We start from the raw sequence: 20,036 nt of genomic DNA on the forward strand, positions 1-20,036 counted from the left end.
TAATGATGCTGAAAATTCTGCTTTGATCACAGGAATAAATTGCATTTTACAATATATTCAAATAGAAAGTAGTTATTTTAATCTGTAATATTTCACAATATTACTGTTTTTACTGTGTTTTAATCAAATACAGCCTTGATGAGAATTTCCTTCAAAAACATTTAAAAAAAACTTGAACAGTATGGTATAGAAACTATACTATTTTGACACTAGAAGACAAAGTTAATTCAGTAACCATTTGTCACACTGATTCAAAACCTGTGAGTCTTTCTGAAAGATTCATTAAAAACAGCTCAAATTAATCATTTGACACTAGAAGACAACTAAATTCAAAAAAGTGTTGTCTATTAACCGTCTCTGCATTGTAACCAGCTGGTTTATTACAATCAATTTAGTCCAAGCTCACGACTCGGATGCAATGCAATTTAGTTTGCTATGGCGTTGTGGACTAATCTATAAAAGAAACATTGGTTCATTTCTGTCTTTTATTCATTACCATATATTTTCATTGCCCCACGCTTGGATGGCTGTACATTCCCTCCGCGATCTACATCTCTGACTTTACGTTCCCGCGGTATTTCAAACCCTCTCCTCAGATTTACGACTGCAGGACTCTCCAGTCATGAAGCCGTCCGCCATACATACTCGTGCCTGCCGCTACAGCATGAGCAAAGGCTGATGGGTAAGCAGTTTCTGTGAGATTCATAGAGCAACACACACGCTTCAGAGGAGAGGAGGGAGTAAAGCAGAGATTGCGTAAGGACTGCGGTGGACTTCACTGCATCCTGTATGTGATCCGACTGTAATGATCTTCCTGCATCTGCACTTCCTCACAGCTGCAAACCGGACACAGCTTCTCACACGAAACATACAAATGACGCCAAATCAAACCTGATGATTTACTCGCTTACTTAACATTTCCGGTCTTCAATCCTGATGCTTGTTTTTCCAAATGAAAATCAATCTTTATCAAAATGTAATTAATTGCTTTGTTTACCAAAAATAAAACTACTAAAAACTTCTAGTTTACTAAAACTAAAACCATTTTTTTTATATAATAAATTGTCACTTTTATTAAAATAAAAATGTATTAAAATAAAAAATTAAAACTTTTATTTCAGCAAGTTGCCAGCGCACAACATTTCTTATTTTTATGTAGTTTAACTTGATGAATTTAAATAACTTTATTTTAAAAATTAATAAAAATAACTAAACTAGACATTCCTGGTCATACAATCCTGATGCTTAAAATATTAAAATATTTGTTTTTGTATAATCTTTATCAAAATGTTCAGAAAAAAAACTACTAGTTTAAATAAATAAAATGTAAACTAAAATAATAATAATAATAATAGCAACAACAATAATAAACATTTAATTGCCACTAGTTTAACATCAAGGTTAAATTGATGAATTATATTTTTTTAATTATTAAAATAAATTAAAACTGAAACAAAAAAACTAATAAAAATTAGATCAAGCAAAACAAATTAAAACAGATTGGTTGAAATTAGCAAGCTCTTATTTTTCAGCTACTTGATACAGGAACCACTTTTTATTACAAATTTAATGCATTCTTGGATAAAGTCCACTTTCAAAATGCCGTTTCAGTCTGAAATGTGTCACAATATTGCAGTAAACTGGTTGCGAACACTGACTTGTCAGCTCTATTTAATTTTTTGTGGTCTTTGTGATAGAGGAATAGAGAAAGGAAAAGAAATGATGGAGAAAGCGAGAGGAACGGGATTGGGTAATGATGCAGGGCGACGTGTCTCACCGTTCTGCGTGAGTTTGGTGGAGCAAACAAGCGTCGAGATCTGAAACGAGTCTTTGCTGATGGAGAAGCTGCCGAGATTCTGCGTGTTCTTCCCGGACGATGGGTTTCTTTCCTCCATCTCTGGTTTGGTGGAGGCCAAGCTCAGGTACATGGTGGAGTCCTCCAGTTTCTTGGCTTCAGCCTACAAATATAGAAATGCACAGTAATGAGTACAACAACGGTTTACATGAGACTGAGGAATGCATTCTGTGATTGACAGCTGTCAGTCAGTCAACACATTCTTCAGGCTTGTTTAAATGAAACAAATTAATTTTCTTTAACGTTGCAATTCTTTAATGTAGCCAGTTTTACACAAGCAGTAAAACCAATATCAGATCAGTTTGTATGAGGGTTAATTTGCATAGCTCAAAAAGGATTTGACCAGGCAACGTTTCGCATTAATGAAGCTCTTTAATATGCAGATATGAAGAGACTGAATACATGAACAAAGCTTAATTGCATAATGACTACATTGTGATGTGGGGTCAAAGGTTAAACAAGACAAACGAGGGCAAGCAGCATCAGTATACAGCTCACATATCCGTGTGTGTGTGTGTGTGTGTACTTTGAGATGACTAGCGATTGTTGTTTCACCTTATAGACGATGAGATCATGTTCTCCGTCCCTCAGCGTCGTGCCGTCGTACCTCATCAGCTTCACAAACGACAGAGCAAAGTTCTTTTCTGATTTATCCTTGCCTGTAGAGAAATATGCATATTTATTATTTTTTAATAGTCGACCTCTAAACATCTGTTCTTTATATGCACTAAAAAGAACAATGCATTCAAATAGTCTCGCCAATGAAATAAAAGAACTGTTTTGAATCTGAATTGCTCAAAAAGTGGATATGAATCTGAACTGCAACCGAATCTAAACTGAATTGAGACCAAGGAACGGAGCGGAAGAGTAACATGAACAGCTACGACTTGACACAAACAACAATATTGTATAAAATTAGCTGTTTTAAATATCTAAATGTATGCGTGTTAAATATAATTATATATAACATGTTTCATAAAATACAGTATTTTAATTTTTAAAGTAAACAAAGGTATATAGTACAGAAATTTATAAAATATTTATTTTTATTAATTATATATAAAATGTAATATATTTAAATATCTAAATATTAAAATGAATATATAAACGCACACACGCACACACACATATATATGTTTACAAATACAAATTTGTCTTTTGTTTAGTGTTAGTTGTTCATGAGTCCCTTGTTTGTCCTGAACAGTTAAACTGTCTGCTGTTCTTCAGAAAAATCCTTCAGGTCCCACAAATTCTTTGGTTTTCCAGCATTTGTGTGTATTTGAACCCTTTCCAACAATGACTGTATGATTTTGAGATCCATCTTTTCACACTGAGGACGACTGGGGGACTAGTCTATTGCAGAAGGTTCAAACACTCACTGATGCTCCAGAAGGACAAGCCATGCATTAAGAGCCGGGGCGTGCAGATTCTGAAAGGTGTATGTAAAGTTTTGACTTGAACTGTGCGAGTTAAAATTTTGGGGTCAGTAAGATTTTTTTAATGTTTTTTAAAGAAGTGTCTTATGCTCACCAAGGCTGCATTTATTTCATAAAAATACAATAAAAACAGGAATACTCTGAAATATTTTTACAATTTAAAATAACAGTTTTCTATTTAAATACATTTTAAATGTAATTTATTCCTGTGATGCAAAGCTGAATTTTCAGCATCATTACTCCAGTGTTTGGTGTCACATGATCCTTCAGAAATCATTATTTGCTGCTCAAGAAATATTCTTTAATGAACAGAAATGGTAAAAGAACAGCATTTTTTTAAATATAAATATTTTTGCAATATCATCACAAAATACTTTGCTATCTTTTAAAATAAACTTAATGAGTTCCTGCTGAATAAAATTATTGATTTCTTAAAAAAAAAAAAAAAAAAAACTTACTGACCCCAATCTTAGGTGCATTAGTCCAGATCTACCTCAAAAATAAACTTCAGAATGACAACTTCTTTAAAAATGTGACATTTCAGCACTTCCAGACAACTGTGCTGAGATCAGCAGTCACTGCGTGAAACTCTGTTACTGTCATAGCGTTTATTCTCAGATCAGCTGACGAGACGTTTATTTGCTCCAGACTGTCTGCTCACACTAAATGATTTGTTTTACATCCTCCGCCCAGTGCCTGACAACGAGACCCCGCCCCTCTCATCCTGGCGCTGCGACGGTAGCATGTGGTGGGCAGATGGAGCAGTGCGGCTGCCAGGATAAGGTTGAACACGCGCAGATATGTGTGATGACCGCAGCCCAACGCCAGACTCCGCTTGGCCCATAAACAAACTCTCAGGCTTCGCAAACACACCCGCGCTCACTGCCAGTATGATTCAGAAACTCCCTCTCAGCAAAACATACAAACAAACTTCAGACCTACGGAAAAAACTCGAGTTATAGATTTTCTGAAGGGATTATGAGTGGCATTTCCTTGTGCTGTAATGCTACGGAGTTCTGGGTGTTTGCGATGGAATTTCATATGGTTGCTAAGGTATTCAAAATATTACAGAGTGCTGCTGTGTGGTTGCTAGGGAGTTCTGGGTGGTCGTTTGGGCACTGGTATGTTGCACAATACATAAGCCTTGGATGACTGTATACTGCCAGTATAATGTGTTAAATAAATGATTGTATGTGTAATACTAGTCTTACAAAAACAGGATATTCACCAATTCAAATTATGAAGTACCTAAAATAATTAGTATTGTTTATAAAATACTAAATAAAAAATACAATTAAATATAAACTAAGACTAAACACAAATAAAATAAAACAAATAATAAAATAAAACAAAACAAAAAACAAAATCTTGTGTGCATTGTTTTCAGATACCTAAAATAATTAGTACTGGAAAAATAGACTAGAATAGAAAATTGTGTGCATTGTTTCCAAATGCCTAAAATAATTAGTGTTGTTAATCATTTTTTTTTTTAAATGTTGTTGTCAGGGTGTTGCTATGCAGTTGCTAATGTGTTCATGATGTTTTTCATGTGTTCCTAGGGAATTCTGACTGGTTGCTAGGATGATTCAAGGTATAATTCCATGTCTGTCGAAGTGTAAAACCCTACATATGAGCAACAGTAAAGCCAAGCGCCACTAATGCACACTTAACAGTCTATTCAATAATCGCAATATATAAATAATCACAATAATCAAGACTCTGTCATATTCGATAGTTATTTTGATAACCCACTGAGATACAAAGATAAAGAAGGCTTGATATTATTTAAAGAGGTGTGAAGCAAGACGGCACCAGTGAAATGTGCCGCTGTCTCACACATGCTGCGACCTCAACAACACTTAAAGTTTACTAGAGTGAGTTTCCAGACCACCGCTGGGTTAAACTGCTCTGAAAGCGCTCTCCTGTGTGAACGTGTGCTCGACTCACAGTCCTGAGACGATCGGTGCTTGAAGGTGAACCGCAGGTGACTCCTGTTGACATCTTCAATCGGGATCGCAACCTGCAACACAGAATATCACAAAAAAGATGAAGTTAACGCAGATGAGATGACCTTAGAAAGAAACTAGGACTGGGAAACACCTTAAAGGTCTTGAATATTAATAAAAGACATAAATATGGATCCAAATAGACACTTAAGCAGGGTGCAGTTCTTGTGACCTTTACGCTGAACTTTATTCTTCATTTAAACTGTTTAAACAGTTTCAACCATGTAATACTTTTTCAGGTTATTAAATATTTAAAAGGGTCAAATCATGCATTTTTCCCCCTTTGAGGCTCGATTATTTTTTAATATTAATATATGGTATTTTAGTGCATAAAAAAATACCCATAAAAGCTACTAAAAATTCCAATATTAGAATTAAATTAAACAAAATCTTAAAACAAAATCTTAAAAAATAAAATAAAATGTTATGCATGTTTGTTTACACCTAGCTCAAAATAAGTAGTATCGATCATAAAACATAAATAAAATTTAAAAAAAACTTTTTTTAAATAAAATAAAAAAACTGCATATTGGCCATAAAATAAAGTATAATTAAATAATACAAAATAAAACATGGCCTCTGGAAGAAACAGCACATCTAAACTGTTGTGACGTTGGATATGACAGTATAAGTGACACTTACCTTGATGGTTTCAAACCAGCGAGGCTGTTTGACCTGATAGTAAATGACCGATTTGTATTCCAGAATGCCTTCATCTCCAGCTCCAGGAAATATCACACTCTAGATGGGAAAGATTATAATAAAAACAGCTATTAAAAACATTAGACATTTAAATCTTCTATAGAGGAACCTGCGGCCATTATATTGATCATTTTGTCATTGCGCATTCAGGCTGACCGGTAAAACACAATTTGTTGCACAGAATAATTGAATCTGACTCCCTGCCAAGTTCAGAAGCTAATTGAGATCAGAAAAGACAGATACGAGTTATGAAATATTAAACAACAAAATCTATTCTACCTGCTGGAAACCATAAGGTGCCCATATGCTGTGAGAAGCAAAAGCACTACATGCTTTATTGCAGTTTTTTTTTATTTCTTGGCATTGCACACAGTGAGGGTCATGCATTCAATAACACACAGTCACACAGCTGGCCTGTCAAACCCTGACAAACGCACATACATGCTACAGCTGACAGCCACCAATTATAAGCAATAAGTGACCGGACGCCCCACAGCTGCAGGACTGAGTGCATGTGAGAAAGAACCATTATGTGGGCAGTAAAAATAAGCACAAAGCATGGGGTGGAAGGAGGGAATAAACAAAAAAGTTAAAAGTAACAAAAGAAACAGCATGTACTAGTAAGTATGAGGCACGTGTCACATCAGCCGGCAAAAATACAAACCTCATAACAGACTATTAGAGAGCGAGTGTGATTGTGTTTAAAGGAAAGTTACAGGTTTAATATTCTCTCTACAGAGAGAACAGCATAAGATCATTTGCATCGCAGGTCCCTAGAAAGGCTTTTCTTAAAAAAATAGCGCTAACATCCCTAATATTACCGATATAATTGCCACACACTTATGCATAATTTAAAAAAATAAAACTTGCAACATATAGAAGTACATTTTGCTTATAGCATGCTTACTGAATGAACTGAATCTGGATTATTCATTATAATGTGTGTCACACACTAACTGTAGATTACCTCCAGTTTCTTTCCATCTTCATCATGTACAGACATCGTGACCTCCACGTTTTTAGGCGTCGTCTTACTGCCTTTATCAAAATCCCCCTGAACCAGCGTCACGTAAATGTCATTCCGAACATCACCTACAAAAACATGCACAAGGTCTCAGTGTCGCTTATTAATAAGATCAATGTGTGATCTACAGCTGAAAAAAAGACAGCTTAAAATACAGACCTTTTAAGAAAATGCACAAAAGTAGCTGAAAAAGTGGTGCTTGCACATCCATAGGTCATAATAAGCATGTCAGAGTGTTGTTTATATTTAAGACACACTTGGAATTAAACAGCTTCTGTCCCTTTAAGATTTCTAAATGTAAATGCTCTGTCTAATTTCTGCATGTGAAATGAATATCAGCAACAGCATGAAACTGTTTGCAAAACTCTGAGGGTTTTTTGTTGATATGTAAATGTAGATAGTCATGTGATAATATCCATTCTGACGAGTTCCTCATTACTGCAGCGTAGTTTTCATAAATGGACTGGGTGAACCATTTCATTGTCACTGTTGTATGTTAACTGTAATTCAAAGAGGAGCAATAAAATCGTGTTTTATTGTAAATGCATTCAGTTTGATGATGGATACCTGGCATGATGATTTCTGGGAAGCCCATTTTCCGAGCGACGGCGGTGGAACGGTCCACCAGGTGAGGGAAATCTTTACGGATCTGATGAATATCACCTGGAAGCAACTTCAGCGTAACCCACAAACCTGAGGACCGGAGAAACAGACTGCAGTTAAACAAACACACACACACTTCCTATTTGTGCTTAACAGCTCACGGGAACTTAACTCATTTTAATATCTCATTATTAGTGATCTACTAAAAATAATTAAGAGCACCGGATTAGTTTAATTGCTGAGAAAATACCCGCAGGAAGCAGAGCGACTGTGTTATTTAAAGTGTAGGGATGAATTGTGCTGTGAATATTTTATACTAAAACATTAAACATTAAATTGAGCAATCTGAGCAAATAACCTGAGCCGTTCAAAATAAATGATGAAAAACGACTCTGCAGATGAACAAAACACTCAAGAAAAATGAGTCATATTTCTCCTCAAATTCATATAAGAAAACAAAAATAAATTGTTTTTTCATTTATATATTATATATTAATTTATCTCCAAGTTCTCATTATCGTAATGAATAATAAATCCTATTTATTATTGAAATAAGAATAAAAATAAATTTAATGTATACATCGTGATAGTATTTGTTGTACTGAATTTAAGTTATGCTTATTTTAATAAGAAATTTTATTATTAATATTAATACTTACATTAAGTGTATATTATATAATTTGCATGATAATAATACTAAATCATGTCAAATAAAAGTTCAAATCGTGATCGTAATAGTATTTGTTGTGCTAAATTGAAGTTATGCTCACTTTAATGGCATAAAAATAAATAAATATTTTGTGTGTATATCACAGTATTTGCATAATAATAACAACAATAACAACAACATTAGGAAAAAGGTTAAATAAAAATATAAAGTATACATTAAGACAGTGTTAAAATATTTTAAATAAATAAATCTAATGTGTAAATTGCCATTAAAACAGGCCAATGCTTGTTAATATTTGCTATGTAAAGGCCAATATTTGCTAATCTAAATTTTCGGTCAGTGACTATGTGCAGGTCATTTTGAAAAAGATACAAGAGTCACAAGGTCACAAGACCTTGTATAAAGATCCTTTATACCCATAATGCTTTGCATGTCACCTGAATGCCTCCATCATAAATCGTAAGTTAATTGGTTTTAATGATTTCACCTCCATTACCCTCACTGCTGTTCCTGATTAACCTAGATCATAAATGAGAAGAACCTCTTCTTATCTGGCTGATCTTAGATTATACTGGAAGCTCATGCACATTTATCTCAATAAACTGCTTGTGAAACCAGGTTTTATCATACTAGGAATCACTATGGATTATATTTGTGGCGATGGATTGTGGTGTGACCTGACAGCAGACATATTCAGTTCCCATTCTCTTCGGCATGAACGAATTCTCATGCTTATTAAACCCAATTCAACTTCAACTAATTTTGCTCAATAACTTTGTCATTTGTGAGATTTAGGCCCCTTTAGATTGTGAAAGTCTCTTGGCAGGAACTCTGCCGCTCAGTTTGATCGTATCTGGGACAGTGTCGCTCTCCATCTCCACACATCAGTCTAATCTTCCCATATTTTTAACTTTCCAAACTTTAACTAGGTTACAAAATGAAGCTGCAGATCATTAACAGCAGCCAAATAACCATCTCAGCTTTCTTTTGAATCAGGAATATTTACTTATACAGATATAATACTGTACCTGTAGGATCATTTTTACTGTAGGCTAAAACACGGCCAAACCTTCTGGTAATGTAGAGCCCAAGAAAATCTACATTCTGCTGTAAAATAGTAATATATTTCGGTCACAATTTCTTCAAGTTGAACCAAACCTTTATTTTGACGGGTTGCCAAGAAGACCTTTGAGTTTCTGCATGTTTATGATTTATGATAATAGTTTTTTTTTTTGCCAAATTAAGTGTTGAAACTCTGCTAAAATGACTCAGAGCAGCTCTGGAGATGAAAGGTGTTCACCCCAGTGACCTTTACCTTGACCTTTGTGATTGACCTCTTTGGCGGCGATGACCTTGTTGATGACGGTCTGGAGGAAGTCGTTCTCGCCCGTCACCCTGGGTGAAAAACGGGAGATGTTCAGCTGCCTGTGGCGAATGGCGTCATCCAACGCTAGCCTGGAGTTCACACGCGACAGGCAACACACCAACGGGGAAGAGAGAGAGAGAGAGAGAGAGAGAGAGAGAGAAGGAAGAGAAAGAGAGAAGAAGAGTAGTAGCCACAGAGAGCCAGATAAGAGTGGACATGAGCAGAAGAGAGAGGAAAAAAAAAAAAAAAAAAAGAGATGAAGAAAGCGAGAGGGAGAGAGAGGGAAGACACCAAACAGTGATACAGATACCATGACAGGGACAAAAGCCATTTTGTTAGCAAACAGTAATGCGGGATGGGTGACAGGAGAGACACAGAGAGATGCTGTAATTTCAGAAATGACCCTCATCTCACACAAACACACATGAAGCTGCTGCCTCTATAAAGACACAAAACCTACTGAGCTGCCTTAATAATAATAATAAAACATCACAGTCGCACTACAGACGCATGATATCGAATTACAACGGTAATCATAGTAATTATAAAGCTAAGTAATTATAGGACATAATTCATCCAAGATGATGGACAAGGTGAAATTTATATTGAGTATAAATAAAATGTACTGTTAAATACATTTGTATTTGATATAATACAATGAAATATTATATGAATGTTGTATTCTATGAAAACGTATTTACTATAACAATTTTCTTACAAATATTAATTTATTATAATTATCTGGCCCATTTATCATTATTAATATTATATAAAATGTTATATTATTTATATATATATATATATATAAAATATAATCTATAAAAACCTTAATAATAATATAAGTAAATAAAATAAGTTTTATATAACATTATACATAATTTTATGCTTGTAGTATATATTTTAATAATAATAATAATAATATTAATAATAATATAAAACTAATTTGAATTCAGTGTAATTTTAACATACATTTTATAAATAACATAATATATAATTTTTAAAATATAATTATTATTAATTGTTTATTATTTAAATATCTACATTTTTATATAATGTAAAAAATACACTATTAGTATTTAAATATTTCTATATTATTGTTGATCAAATAATTCAAAATAATTTATTCTTTAAATATTTAATATTATAATGTACAATATATAATGTAGCTTCAAATTGTAATTCAATCTAGTTTATATATCTATATATCTATATCTATATATATATATATACACACACACACAGTATATATACATATATGCATGTGTGTACATATATACATGTGTGTGTGTGTGTGTATATACATATACACACACACACACACACACATATGTATATGTATATACACACACACACACACACATACAGAAAACACATTCGATTGAATAGTAATATATATTACTATGTATTATTTATTATTATTATTAATAATAATATAGTTATAATTATTATGGACTTGCTATTTGTTGCAGCAGTAGACATCAAGACAGTTCGCTAGGTTTTGGACCAGAGCTACAATAATCTGAGGTCACAAATAAGCTGCTACAAAGCAAAAACCTCCCAAAAGTTAGAACACACATCTTTAACACCCCACAATACCCAGCAAACCCCTAGACTCCTCTCCGAGTGACCTGGCTGGGCTGTGAGAGCGGCAAAGCAGAGAAAGACTGAAGTATAGTCTTACTGAGTGACAGAATGAACGAAGGAGTGACTGCGAGGCACATATGACTCCTCTACAGAATAAGAGGGAGTTTGTGTAATGTTGTCCTCAATGAATAAATATACAGACTATTGAGGTGATACAGCAGCAATCAGAAAACATACATGCAAATTAGCATTCATATGCATGACTATACAATATCTAACAAACTACCTTTTGATCTGCCTAACTAGCAAATGTTTCACATACTTGACTGAAGGTCAAAACTGTTTCACGACAGTCATTTTCCTGATGTTATGTTTGCCACTATAAAAGCTGTTGTGATGACATCGTGAAGTCATACTCACGGCTGGAAGGGAATGAAGTGTTGCTTGTCCTCGTCGTCCATCTTGCCCGTGATGATGTCTGTGACGTCCATTACTACAGAGAGACGAATGAGACGAGAATAATGTCTGCAGACGACCAAATATCATGTCTCAACAACTATGGATGCATCTCATGAAAATGAGAAATAACCAGCTCATATTTCATCCCGTTAAGACTGTAAAGATTGATTGTATTTTGACAGTTTTTGCCATTTACTTTACAGACAGTCTCAGCAAATTCACAATTTTGAAAACATGATACCTTTTCAAATAACTCAAACAACGGTGGACAAGGTAAAATTAATATTGATTATAAAAAAAAAAATAAAAAAATAAAATGACATTTGTATTTCTATTTGGTATAACAGAATAAAATAATTATATAACATTAAATAAATATTATATGAATATTGGTATTATATGAATATTATTTATAATATAATCATTTACATTTATTAAAGTTTACATCAAGCTAGTAATTGCTGTACTGAGACTAATTAATATAAATAAAATTATTTATTACTTTATGACTTGTCTGCATAACAGAAAATTAAATTTTGTGGTGAAAAATTGAAAATTATCATGAAAATTATATTCAAATCTTGATGTTTTTTTTTTTAAAGGCTTTGTAAATAAAACTTTTTTTTTTTTTTTTAAATAAAACTATTTTTAGTTATTCTTTTTTTTCCATTCACTCATTCCAGCAATTACGACGTTGATATAAACTTTAATATTTTCAAAATGTTTGTTTGTTTATTTTGGGGTGTAATTTTGGGACTCATCACATCACTGTAAAACTCTGTAAAAAAATAAACCACAGTAAAAAGCACCAGAGAAACACTCATGGAAGTTTAAATTTGTGGTTTATAAAGGTGAGAGCAGGCAAAACTTTCTAGATAAGCTGTCAAGTGGCAGCTATTACTGACTGAACACAAAGATCGCCTCTAAATGGCCATTTGGCCTGGTGTGCAGCAGTGGCCGTGCTGAGATTGGGTTTACAGCAGGCAACAGGAAACTGATGAGCCATAATGGAAGCGTTGGCTTGTCTCTGAAAGTGACACATTAAAGGTGACATTGCACATACAGGTTCTGCCTCTACCTGCCTGACCCACATACAGACATACTGCTAACGGCCGTGCGGGGAGGGGGAGGGGGAGAGGGAGAGAGAGAGAGGGAGAAGAGAGAGAGAGAGAGAGAGAGAGAGAGAGAGAGAGAGAGAGAGAGAGAGAGAGAGAGAGAGAGAGAGAGAGAGAGAGAGAGAGAGAGAGGGAGAGGGAGAGAGGGAGAGAGAGAGAGAGAGAAAGAGAGAGAGAGAGATGCTTTCCCACTTCAAAACCCGTTTGATGTTCAAACTAAAGGCTGCATGTCTGCTCTCATTCTCCTGTTCAGCCTTATTTATTTACAACAGAAGAACAGATTTTTCCTTTTTCCATCAAACTGAAGAATGAGAAACCCTCTGTGCACAACAAACTCTGCGAAACGCATTGCACAATAATCAACTGAAGCATCTGGGATCGGCAACAGTAATAGTGACAATACTAGACATAAATGTTAGGGTCACTTCACTCCAACCAGATCAAGGTTTCTAATGCATACTGTGATTGTAGAAGTAATAAAACAATATTTAACTCCAGGCAGACAAAATCAGTGCAAAGGCCATGTTTGTTTTGAATGCATTATAAATGTATAAATGCAGAGAGATTGTTTTGTCAATGTCTGTAGCGCATATAGCACAGCTATATTATTCCAGCTGATTTCACACAAGGCTTGAACAATTGTATTTGAATGCGTATGCAATCACTCAAATAAATCTGACAAATAAAAACACTGATCAAGACAAAACACTTGCCACCTGCAATTTAAAACAAGAAAAAGAGCCTTCAATTTTACAGCCCAAACTGTGGCAACTCCATATTAGCTGTCATTGTAAATAAAATTAAATAATTCAACAAAAACAAACAGAATGTCTGAATTTAGTGAATGTTAAATTGAATTATATCTACTAAATCTATGTGTTTTATATATGATTTATGGTATATTAACCATGAAATTAAATTAAATATAACAATTAAATATAAAAATAATAATAAAATATAAAATGATTAAAAATAAGCAAAATAAAAATAAAAACAAAAAGAAAACAGACCCAGAAAGTTAAATGTTAGATTTAATTATATCTAATAAAACCTTCTCATTCTTATAGGTTTATAGTAGTAACAAATAAAAAATTATAAATATAAAAGAATAGAATAAAATAAAAAAAACTTTAAAAGATTACGTAAAATAGAAATAAAAAACAAACAAACAAACAAACTCAAAGTCTGAATTTAGTGAATATGTTACATAATATCTAATGAAATAGCTCATTCTTATGGGTTTACAATAGTAATGATGAAATGAAATAAAAATATAAAAGAAAAAAAATCTAATAAAAATTAAACAAATATAAAATCCAAAATAAAAAATTAAAATATCAACAAAAACAAATATCAGAAATTCTGACTTTTCTGAATGTTACATATAATTGTATCTAATAAAAATATCCCATTCATAGAGGTTTACAGTAGTAAGTAACAATGGCTGCATGGTCACTTTGGATATAAACATCTGCCAAATGCCTCAATGCAAATTCCTGGTGGCATTTTGATGGACACTATGGTGACCATGCTAAGTGTGCATCAAGTGTTATGTGTGAGACTCTACCTGCCACACCGAAGGGTCTGCGGAGGCCAGACGTTAATTTCTTAGTGTTGTTATCTCTGAGCTCCATCCGGCCCACTCGAACGATCTGACAAACAAAGCTTATTTTCTCCCTCTTCAGGTCTTCGCTCCCCAGATCCTGGAGAGAAACGCACAAACACACAAGCGAGAGCGTAAAAAAGCATGCACAATCATGTACTCAAATAGCCCATATTATTTTGAGCCCCCAAGCGCTATTGGCCATGCACCAGGTGTTTCTGCCTACAACCATCTAGTTAAACTCAAACTTGTTAGTTGAGCAACTATCCAGCAAGGCGATGACAGATGCATGGAATGGTTCGGTGTACACAGACTGTTAGTACGCGGTCCAGGTGAAGGGTAAATTGCTCGAGCGGTGTTTGATTGGGGGCAGCAACTCATTCCCCGCTGGGGGTTTGTGCAGAGAGCACAGGATTCTGGGAAAACAAACTGACCCTCATAGCCCAGCATCTATTAAATAAATGACCTCTAGCAAATGAGAAAGTGTGGGTGCAAACAAGCACCTACACACGAACAAACTGGTGCATATGCTCTATAATTATAGATTATGCACATGCAAATATACAAGATGCATGCAATTAAAAACAAACAAATATTCTCGATAACACTGTGTGAGAAACACAAGAACTTCAATATGATTTCATGCTAATAATACATGTTTCCCTGCACAGATAATAGTTTTTTCTTAAATTGCATGCAGATGCCAACGCACGTACATGGATGCACACAATACGTGAAACAATGCAAACTAGGAGACGTCTCCAGAGAGCATCCTCCTCTAACGACCGTTAGCTCGTTACCCTTTACAGCTTTAATGATGATGCTGCTTTCTCCAACACTTTAATTACCAATTCTGCAACACGACTGATGAACACGAATTAAAGTGTCACCCAATAATACCGTGATTACTCATTAAGGAACAATGCGAGAGACGGGAACAGACGAACGGAATCGAGTCATTTGCATGACGGTGTTTCCAGGAACAAGCAGAAATATTTGCGTGCTCAAATCAAACAATTAGGTCGTGCTTGTGAAGGGTTTCGAGCGGCCTAGCGGTTTGTGCAGATGGCAAAATTTAGCACAGTTCGAGACCTAGTTAACTGATCACCTAGATACCATTTTAAAACATCTCATTTTCACGCAACCAAGTTTTAACACAGCATCGAATGCATCTTCAGCAGAGAACAGGACTGTTATCATTAACTGAAACTAAAACTATTAAAAACACTGGTCTTCATTAAAATAAAGCTGAAATAAAATAATATAAATATTAGATAAAAAATGAAAGGGATTAAAATGAAAATTAGAAATACTGCCTTTGAAACTAACTGAAATCAGATAAAGCACCAAAACAACTAACTGGAAAAATAAGAACTAAAACAGAGCCAAAACTAAACCTATATATAAACTGTATAATTTAATAAATAATTTAAACATAAGCAAAAAATAAAATAAAATCTGAAAATCTAAAAATATATATAAAAATAAATAAATAAAAACTACAAAATATATAATGGTATATAGATAATACTAAAATAGCACTGGTAAAGAAAAGTACTGACAAAAATAATTTAAACTAACTATTTAACCCAATATTTGCATGCTAAATTTTCTGTATTTGTCCAGCTAGGACTACAAGTATCAAGTTAGCAGTAGTCGTGTCTCATGTGTGATTCTGCTCATATTGTGTGATGCATAAACAGCTTATTGGTATTAATACCCATGTAGGGTTTCAAATCCATAATTTATGTAGTTGGATTTCAGTTTCAGATTATAAAGTATTTGCCAATGAGCCGTGGTGCTCAAAGACTTCAATCTGGTCTGTATCATGTCCCAACAGCATTTCTCCATCTCTCCATGATAATCCAGAATGAATAGTGTCAAAAGTAAAGCCCAAAATAATACGTACAGTGAACACGGCACGCAGGTTATGGAGCTGATCGATGTCTTTCGCCAAACCTGAGCTGGACCAGCGCACAAGATAGTTTTCACTGCAAGAACATAAAGAATATAGATATTAAATGACATTATTTTCACAGCATAGTAGCAATTTCAAAATCATTGGACTTCTCAATGAACACACATACTGATAAATGTACAGCTTTAATGCACTGAAAGACACTTTAGATAGAAAAGCATTTGCTAAATGCATATATGCTAATGGAAATATAAATGACACACTCGAATGATAATTTACTACTGAAACAAACCATTAAGAATTGTATGCATGGCACAAATGCTGTGGCTGAATTACTACTGAGGATGTGAAACATCATGGTTACTGGTCACTGAGGCTCCCAAATGTGGGTCATACTATTGCCAAATTATTAAAATAAAAAAAGTTAAATAAAAAAAGTATTAAAAATACAAAAATATTAGTAATATAAATATTTATAATAATTAGTAACAATAATAAAATATATGTTTTTCAAAATGAATAAAAAATAATAAAATATAAAAAATAAATAAATATACTAAAAAAAAGTTTGCGCAATAACCTGATGAACTTGGACTCAATCGGGTCATATAGTGACATCAGCACTTCTGCATCTTCTCCGATTTTGCACACGACATTCTTCAGCGTGACGAAGAGGCCGAACGTGGGTGTGGAGGCAAACTTGGCCTGCCTGTTCAAATCCAAGTTCTGCTTCTGAGACTGAAAAATAAAAAATGATGGCATCTGAGCACATAGTTAGTCTTTCAAATGCGAGTCTTAAAGTCAGCAAGACTAATCACACAAAGACAGGCGTTAGTGACGGTCAATCTCAAAGAATCTATATCACATTATAAAGGATCTGTATCTGCTGAAAGAGACTCAAGGACAGCAAACATCTGTGTAGGGTCACCTGGGAAAGACAGGACAGCAGTGCTGTTGTATTTTCAGACTTTCACCTTGTCATACGGGTTTGCAACAACATGAGACAGAACTTTCATCTTTATGTGAAGAGTTTCTTTGACCTATTAGGATGTTAAATGAAAAGTCCTGTCTCGTAGCATCAAGGGAAGCACCTGCTCAGTTCTAAACACGGTGAATCAAACTCCCGGTGACTCATCTAAAAGCACTACAGGTTCAACAGCTGAAGTTCAGCCGTCAACAGAGAGACACTGAGGACAGAGATCTTCACCTCCTAGAGAAGTTTTTTCGAGGGTTTATATGAACACAGTTCAGTCTAAAGAAGCCCTGACCCTCATACTACTCGAGCTGAGTGATATTCACATATATATTCACATGTATATTCACAATTTTGATGATTTTGCTGACAATATAAAATTAAGGAACATTATTAATATTCAGTAGGGTTTATTTGGGAGATTTTAATGAGCATTATATGTGACCCTGGACCACAAAACCAGTCTTAAGTGTCAATTTTTCGAAATTGAGATTGATACAGAATCTGAAAACTGAATAAATAATCTTTCCTTTGATGTGTGGTTTGTTAGGATAGGACAATATTTGGCCGAGATACACCTAGGGCTATTTGAAAATCTAAAATCTGAGGGTGCAAAAAAATCTAAATATTGTGAAAATCAATTTTAAAGTTGTCCAAATTAAGTTCTTAGCAATGCATATTACTAATCAAAAATGACGTTTTGATATATTTACGGTAAGACAAAATATCTTCATGGAACATGATCTTTACTTAATATCCTAATGACTTTTGGCATAAAATAAAAATTTATCATTTTGACCCATACAATGTATTTTTAGCTATTGCTACAAATATACGCCAGTGACTTCAGACTGGATTTGTGCTCCAGGGTCACATATATGAATATTATAATCACATCTATTAATATATATCTTTTATTTAGTGAAAATATCTATCTATCTATCTATCTATCTATCTATCTATCTATCTATCTAGTTAAATTTAATATAATTAATTTTATGTCTAATTGATATACATTTTAAATATCTAAAAACTATTAATTTATTATAATATTTTTTAAATATGTTTCCCAAATATTTAATGCTTTTATTTATTGGATAAAACCCTGTAAGTTTACAATGGCTTTTTGTAAGCAATGGTTGCTCTGATTGGGGGGAAAAATTTATGCACATTGATGCCGTGATACAAGTGTGTGTTGTTTTTTTGCACTACATCTCCATCCATTTGTCACATTGAGCCCCACAGCAAAGATGGGAAGTGAGATGGTTTACTCTCACACTCTCTGTTCCTGTGCAACCTCTCACACATCAGCGATGGTGTTTCAGAGCTGCGGTGAGGGACTTTTTCATGTGGTTTAGTGGTTGCGCTTCACAAAATAGTCACGTCCAAATATAAATATGAAGTAAAAATGAACATTCAAAGTGTTTATTAAACATGAAAGCAGGTGGTGATGAGAAAAAAACACCGCAAAGCGAAGAGCCGATGTGAGTGTGCCATCGACTCTCAGGCCTTGCACATACACAATCCAATAAACCAAACACATTCAAATATCCAAATGAATCACAGAAAAAAAAGTGCCATAAAGGATGAAAACAGTGTAACATCGTTTACCTTCTCCTCTTGGATGCGAGCTTCAATCTGCTTGGATGCGGCTTCATGCGCTCGGAACAGATTGATAGTGCTGGTCAGGTCAGGATCCAGAATATTCCCGTCTTTATCTCTCACCACCAGATCCTGGTCTAAATACCTGCCAAACACACACAAAACAGTGTGGGAAATGCTTTAAAACACAATTGGCTTAAAGAGACAAAGATGTGTGTTCTACTAATCCAAATTGATACATTTATTTGGACATTATCTACTAAATGACTGAAAATGAGCATAACAAAAACAATAAGACATTAGCACTTAGTGTAAAAGTTTATCATGAATGGTTTGTTGCTGTGTTACTAAGGGCATTCTGGATTTGTATCGAAACAAAATAAAAACCTTTCACTTTATAAAGTTGACAAAAACAGAGACTTGGACTGAGAACTGAGAGTTGTACTTGTGTGTGTGTGTGTGTGTGTGTGTGTGTGTGTCACTAGTGACTTTTTCACCTAAATGGTTCTATAGTCTCATCTGTACTCTCACTTCCTCCTACAGCTAACGTTACCAGGAACACTGAAACACTCGGAGAAAGGTAATAAAAAAAACTTGCTGCTATTAGATGGCCTTGAATGCGTTTAAAGAGCGGGCAATTAACCCAAACTCACACCATTGGTTGAGCTGATGCAACTCTCCAAATGGTGGTTGGAATAGGCAACAGTCGGGTTTCAGAAATAAAAACTCAATATATGTATGTCTGTGTGTGTCTGTCTGTGTGTGTCTGACTATTGACTTTTTCACCTAAATGGTTCTATAGTCTCATCTGTACTCTCACTTCCTCCTACAGCTAACGTTACCAGGAACACTCAAACACTCAGAGAAAGGTAATAAAAAAAACTTGCTGCTATTAGATGGCCTTGAATGCGTTTAAAGAGCGGGCAATTAACCCAAACTCACACCATTGGTTGAGCTGATGCAACTCTCCAAATGGTGGTTGGAATAGGCAACAGTTGGGTCTCAGAAATAAAAACTGTGTGTGTGTATGTATGTATGTATATGTATATATATATATATATATATATATATATATATATATATATATATATATATATATATATATATATATATATATATA

General features: G+C 34.2%; 1 protein-coding gene across 2 annotated transcripts in view; it reads right to left on the reverse strand.

Annotated features, from left to right (window-relative positions):
* LOC306852401 (dedicator of cytokinesis protein 1-like) overlaps positions 1-20,036 on the reverse strand; it is a 231,446-nt gene that overhangs the window by 172,400 nt on the left and 39,010 nt on the right. Inside the window, exons 7-18 of one of the 2 annotated variants that reach the window (XM_079389174.1) lie at positions 18,926-19,061; positions 16,922-17,079; positions 16,333-16,414; positions 14,388-14,523; positions 11,667-11,739; positions 9,612-9,691; positions 7,591-7,716; positions 6,967-7,091; positions 5,940-6,038; positions 5,239-5,311; positions 2,411-2,514; positions 1,778-1,958 (exon numbers count right to left, since the gene is read on the reverse strand). In XM_079389174.1, coding sequence (XP_079245300.1) covers positions 1,778-1,958; positions 2,411-2,514; positions 5,239-5,311; positions 5,940-6,038; positions 6,967-7,091; positions 7,591-7,716; positions 9,612-9,691; positions 11,667-11,739; positions 14,388-14,523; positions 16,333-16,414; positions 16,922-17,079; positions 18,926-19,061 — 1,373 coding nt within the window. Of the gene's footprint in view, positions 1-1,777; positions 1,959-2,410; positions 2,515-5,238; positions 5,312-5,939; positions 6,039-6,966; positions 7,092-7,590; positions 7,717-9,611; positions 9,752-11,666; positions 11,740-14,387; positions 14,524-16,332; positions 16,415-16,921; positions 17,080-18,925; positions 19,062-20,036 lie in introns of both variants that reach the window. The other variant, XM_079389173.1, reaches the window with a different exon arrangement.

The sequence above is a fragment of the Barbus barbus genome (genome assembly GCF_936440315.1).
Source record: "Barbus barbus genome assembly, chromosome: 32".
Taxonomy (NCBI): Eukaryota; Metazoa; Chordata; class Actinopteri; order Cypriniformes; family Cyprinidae; genus Barbus; species Barbus barbus.